Below are 6,000 nucleotides of genomic sequence, written 5' to 3'. Positions count from 1 at the left end.
ACTGGTTCACCTAACCTGCATGTCTGCAGAAGGAAACCTGAGCACGGAAGCCCACCTACACTCGGGGAGAACATGCAAACTCCGCACAGCGAGCACCCGAGACGCGAAACCGCCATCTGCGCAGCTTGTATACGCCATTGACGGCTGTCATTTTTCTTAATTCGATTTCATTTCAATCCACAAGAAGCTTCGTTGCGACCCTACTTAAGACAAAGCAGGTTTAGAAGCAGGATGGAGATTGGGGGGGTCTTATTTATTGCAGTAGATCCCCCATCTCTAGTTACGCCACCGATAACCCCGTTGAAGAACGAGCTCAGTGTCGCCCCCTGTGGGACTGCAGTCCGCCTGAGTCGGAGGGTCAGCCGCCTGCTCAGCTGCACGGCGCACGTGGGCTCGACTCCTCCGCGAACATCCCGAGGACCTCCCGCAGCAACGTGCGCCTTAACCTCTGGCTGTCCAGTCGGGATCTGCGAACGGAAACCACGGGAGCGCCTGAGTGGGGCGGCCGCGGAGTCACGTGGCCGGCTGGAAGAACTGGAGGAGCGCGCGGCGCGGGCGGCGGGGAGAAGATGAGCGCAGCGAGAGACAACGACGACGACGACGGGGAGCCGGCGAGGGGAACACCTGCGGCAGGTAACGGGGCTCGAGGGTGCCCGGGGAGACAGAAGGCAGACGAGAAGATGCGCGGTGCGGGCGCGCGGAGCTCATCCTGCGATCGAAATGGGGCGACGGGACACTGCAGCCGGCGTGAAGAGCGCACATCACACGGGACGTCCAGTGCTGGAATTCCTTGTGAATCGGTGTACCGGACTTACTGGGGACTTTCTCTGTATTGTGGAGCGAGTAGTTTGAAAAAGTTTGTAACTGCATTTTGCTTGTGGAGTTGCGCTGCCCCGACTTGATCAGGTCGTCCTCCCTCCCGTTAAAAACGATCACATCAGATTTACTTTATCAGGGCTTGTTAGCCTTAAGGCTTAACATAGCCTTATGTTAGTGTGAATTTCCCATTGGGATTAATAAAGTATCTATCTATCTATCTATCTATCTATCTATCTTAAAAAGTGAAACGAGTCCACCAGCCTTTTACAAAATGTCACATGTAGTGTGAATGTGGCATCTTTGGTGGGTCAGCGCCATCTTCACATCAGATCCTCATTCAGGTCTGCCATCTATGCAGAGGGACAGCCATGCCAAAGGACAAGGACAAGTCGGGCTACTTCTCTGTGGGCCTGTCCTATTTGGACCCCACCACACACGTGTACTATGGTCACGGCCACCTTAACGCAGGGGCACGCTGGGCAGTTGGTGGGGGGCCCAATGCTAATATGTTGGGACTTGCTGAGTGGGTGTAGGGCCCCAGTGCACTGCTTTGGCCGGGGGGGGGCCTGTAATGCTGTTAAGATGGCCCTGATTAAGGTTTCTTAAAATAATTCTAGATATACACAACATGAAAACCACCTGCCTAGAACGCTATGTAGGCCCCCCTCGTGCCATCCCACCGATGCACAAGACCTCTGAAGGTGTCCTGTGTGCCAAGTCATTAGCAGCAGAGCCTACAAGTCCTGTAAGTTGTGAGGCGAGGTCTCCACGGATCGGACTCGTTTTTTCCGGCACATCCCACAGATGTTTGATCGGATTGAGATCTGAGGAATCAGGAGGCCAGGTCAACACTCTGAACTCTTGGTCATGTTCCTCAAACCATTGCGGCTGAGGCTAGAGATCTGCACTGGCAATCGGAAGGTTGCCGGTTCGAATCCCGTCAATGCCATTAGGGACTCTGCTCTGTTGGGCCCTTAAGCAAGGCCCTTAACCTGCAATTGCTGAGCGCTTTGAGTAGTGAGAAAAGCGCTATATAAATGCAAAAAATTATTAAAAAATTATTATTACTTTGTAGTGTGGCAGAGTGTATTGTCCTCCTAACGGGGAGTAAGTAACCAATGCCATGTAAGTGGTCTGCAGTGTTCTTTAGGTAGGGAGTATGTGATGAAGTATCACCTGCATGAATGCCAGGAGCCAAGGTTTCCCAGCAGACCGTTGCCCAGACCATCACACTCGCTTTCTTCCTGTTGTGCATCCCACAGCATGATGATGTTGCCACCACCATGCTTCACCATAGGGATGGTATTGACTTGGTGATGAGTGGCGCCTGGTTTCCTCCAAAGAGTTCAATCTTTGTCTCATCACAGATGGAGACTGAGCAGGGATTTGAACCCGTGTCCTCTGAGAATAGGGTGTACCAAGTCTTTAGAATATGCTGGACAATTGGAGTGCCAGGGAGAACATGCAAACCCGACACAATAAGTGACTTGGGAATTTATTTGATTTGAACCCCTGCAGTATCAGCGTTAACCAGTGTGCCACACTTCATTTAGTGAAGCTGGAAGACAACAGCTAACAATATGGACTCAAAAGCAGCAGCATTGTGAAACGACTCTCTGTGAAAGGCGCTATATAACATTTGTTCAGCCCAATTGAATGCGATTTTTGTGTTGGCATTCCCTGACTTCTGCCTGACTGAAAATGCACTTTAATGCCCAGTTGCCCAGCGTAGGTTTTTATGGAGCAACAGCATCACTGAGGAGACGGCGAGACAAGTGGATTGAATATGTCGTTAAGAGGAGGCCACATGGTGGTCAGGGGCTGGTCAAGCGCAGGCTTGGGCACACTTAGTGCCACCTCCAAGTTTCTCTAACCCTTGTCTTGTTTATCCAGCAGGGACAGGTGAAGGTGGACGAGAGATGGCCTGTCAGATTGCAGAGGTGAGTGGTGGCTTAAAGAGCTGGGGTGGATGTGACAGGCGTCCATCGATCGGAGACTGGGCCTCACCCTGGATGGGATGTGAGACGCTTGTCTAGTAGAGCAGCCTAACCCGTATACCCCTTTGGGGAGTGGGGACACACTCCTCTGCTCCTTCTGTTTTCAGTTTCCTAGTTTAGGGCTCTGGGGAGTTGGAGCCGGTCCTTACAGCATCTTTGGCTTCCTTGGAGTGGGGTGCCAGTCCATGACATGATAGGCTCACCGTCATTCAAACAGGGACAACTTAGGGTCAAACCCACCCACTCTGTCTTGGGAAGGTTGAAGGAATGCCAGAATACTCCGGTAGTCAATAACCACAGTGAGACTTGAACCCCTGTTCATGCAAATGCCTATCACTTTGGTGTTGGCTGAAATGTCAAACTTGTGCCCTGCTGCGCCCTTCGTGTTAATCACTGGGCTGTCCAGAAAGGCTCGACTTCAGGAGTTTGAGGAGTAAATAGCCTCACAGCGCCATCTGCTGGGCCTGTGATTCTACTGCAATTAAAATCTCCACCTTTCCCATCACTGCCACTTGCTGGCTGTTTGGAGCTTTGAAATTTCAAGCACTCATTTGCAGCACTGCCACCTGCTGGTTCTCAGTGGTTGTTACAGGTAACCTCATTAATTTCGGCACTGATATCCTATTACTGGTACATAAATATGCAGCCGTTTTTGTAAAGCACAGGTACGCACGTTTACAGCCGTTGGCGTGCGACTATTAGAGACTGGCATACAGTCCGCGACACACGCAAGTGAAAATGGACGCTTCGGACCGTGCGCCTCAAGAAGATTGAAGTATTTGGCAACTATTGTATAATAATAGTGATCGAGTTTTTGTTTTTTTCATTTTTGAGTTTACTAGACACCCCAAAGGTAGGATATCTCACAAAATGATGTTTCCCATAAAAACAGAAAATCCAAGGCCGAATCTAACTGTCTGCAGGATTTAGTATTTTTGGTGTTTCTACTAAGGCTAACTGTTCTATAGCTGTGAAATAGCCAATGATTTGAACTTTCATGTTTCTAAAGTTTATAGATGTGAGGCAGTGGCCCTGGCCATCGGACCTTACTCCTTTTCTATGTTAACTAATGTTGTCTTGTTGTAATTTTGTATTTTGTCTGTTATTTTTCTTTTCTTCATTATGTAAAGCACTTTGAGCTACTTTTTGTATGAAAATGTGCTATAGAAATAAATGTTGTTGTTGTTGTGCGGTGAGGTTCAGGGCTGGTGACTCATTCAGAGAGAGATTTACAAATCTATGAACGCCAAAGAGTCGCTAATTCACTGATCAGTTATCAGCCAGCGTGCACACGGACTACTGGTGATGTTTCATATCTCATCAGCATTCTTTACACACACATCGGTAAGGCGCAGATTCGGATGAGAAAGAACTGAGAGAGAGAGAGCGCGCGTTTGCTCCTCACCCTCCATGTGTTTTAAATTTGCCGTTGCGATTCCACAATTTCTACTCATTCAATACAAATGAAAGTATAGAGAGGTGTACAAAAAAAAACGGATTTCAATTGTGACCTTAATTGAAATGTTTAATTGTTTTTAAAAGCTTTTCATTCTGATGCTTTAATCAATCTTAATACAAAAAGATTAACAAGAAAAACAAAATAATATGTTATTTCAGGTCAAAATGTTATTTTTTAATATTGGATTGTTTTTTTCTTAGTCTGATCCCATTTTTGATAAAATTAAAAAACCGTTGATGGTCTTACCTTTATTTGTAAATGAAGTCCATGCGCCTGTCCTTCTCCACGAAAATCTCCGTCACTTTCTTGTAAAAGTCCTCCTTATTTTCCTTTAGTTTTAAAAATAATAATCTTCAATTTTGGCAGTCAGTCCGAACAAAAAATAAAATTTAAAAACAAACGGCCCGCTGCAGTGCACGTGACTTTCTGATGTCGCTAATTTATCGGCGCCTCTGTGTAGATTAGAACAGCAACGAGCACCTGTTGAGCTCACACGCGCCCCCTTCAGGCCGACACGGTACTGTCTACCTTACTCACCTTGTAGATAGATAGATAGATAGATGTGCCTTTTCACTGCGGTTTTATGTCCGATCAGCAAGACTAAAAATGTCACACACATTCATCTATATTATATATATATATATATATATATATATATATATATATAAAGGAGAGTTGGGATCCGTGTGACTGTGTTTGTGGAGGGATGGAGAGTTAAGGCGTATGGGGGAGTCACGTAATCATCTCCCCTCCCATTCACCTCATTTCATTCACTTCATTTCGCTCCGCAGCTGGCGCGGTCTTGCCCGTTCTTGATTTGCTTTTCACATGGCCAACTATAGTTGCATGCTCAAGAGTAAGCTCAGCACACAGCTTGGTCATATTACAACCGGCGGGGCGAACTGACAACATGGTATACAAAGAGATCCTTAACAAATATTTATTGGTATATTTTCCCTCAGTTTATTATTTTAAATTTTAAAGCAGTACTTCGCCACTGCGAAGCGCGGGCATTTTACTAGTCAAAGATATTAGCCAGACTGTGGAAACTCAGGGTGTGTAATAAACGTGTCTGCACACATAACATTGGTGACATACAGAGACACAGCGACAGGCACGCGACAATTGTACACATCAGCCCCGCGTGTGAGGAGAGCGCAGTCCGAGGGGAGGTGAGACTCGTTGCTGCTGCACCTCACGTTTCTCATATCGTATTTAAACAGGAAATGCGCCAATTGAGCAATCTGCACTATAAAAATTATCAAAATTATTGGAATCATACAGAAAAGAAATCTATAGCACAGACCAGTGGACACATTAATTTTATGTTATCATTATTAGTATTTTTACTTTCCATAATGACAGCTGATGCTCTGCCTCCACTGACCGCACGCCCCTGTCCCAGAAGTACCCAAACACGTGACATCTATGATTTACATACGGAGTTAAATGTTTAACTCTGCTCAGGTTTAGACATGCCACATTCTGCAAGCTGCAGAGAGGACCTTCTTGGTGCATCAAACAATAACGTTTGCTGTGCACAATTTGTACTAATAACATCCATCCATCCATCATTTATTCAACCCGCTATATCCTAACTACAGGGTCACAGGGCTGCTGGAGCCAATCCCAGCCAACACAGGATGCAAGGCAGGAAACAAACCCCGGGCAGGGCGCCAGCCCACCGCAGTATTAATAATATGCAATGCATTTTTCATTCCAACA

General features: G+C 46.7%; 1 protein-coding gene across 2 annotated transcripts in view; it reads left to right on the top strand.

Moving 5' to 3' along the window:
• Nucleotides 1-355: 355 nt before the first annotated feature.
• arhgef33 (Rho guanine nucleotide exchange factor (GEF) 33) overlaps nucleotides 356-6,000 on the top strand; it is a 40,385-nt gene continuing 34,740 nt past the window's right edge. For both annotated transcript variants that reach the window (XM_028820612.2, XM_028820615.2), the window contains exons 1-2: nucleotides 356-633; nucleotides 2,713-2,759. In XM_028820612.2, coding sequence (XP_028676445.2) covers nucleotides 570-633; nucleotides 2,713-2,759 — 111 coding nt within the window. In that variant the 5' untranslated portion in view covers nucleotides 356-569. The remainder of the gene's footprint in view (nucleotides 634-2,712; nucleotides 2,760-6,000) is intronic.

Source organism: Erpetoichthys calabaricus, chromosome 15, assembly GCF_900747795.2.
Source record: "Erpetoichthys calabaricus chromosome 15, fErpCal1.3, whole genome shotgun sequence".
Taxonomy (NCBI): Eukaryota; Metazoa; Chordata; class Cladistia; order Polypteriformes; family Polypteridae; genus Erpetoichthys; species Erpetoichthys calabaricus.
The sequence above is the reverse complement of the archived record's forward strand: the minus strand, read 5'-3'. Positions and strand labels throughout refer to the sequence as shown.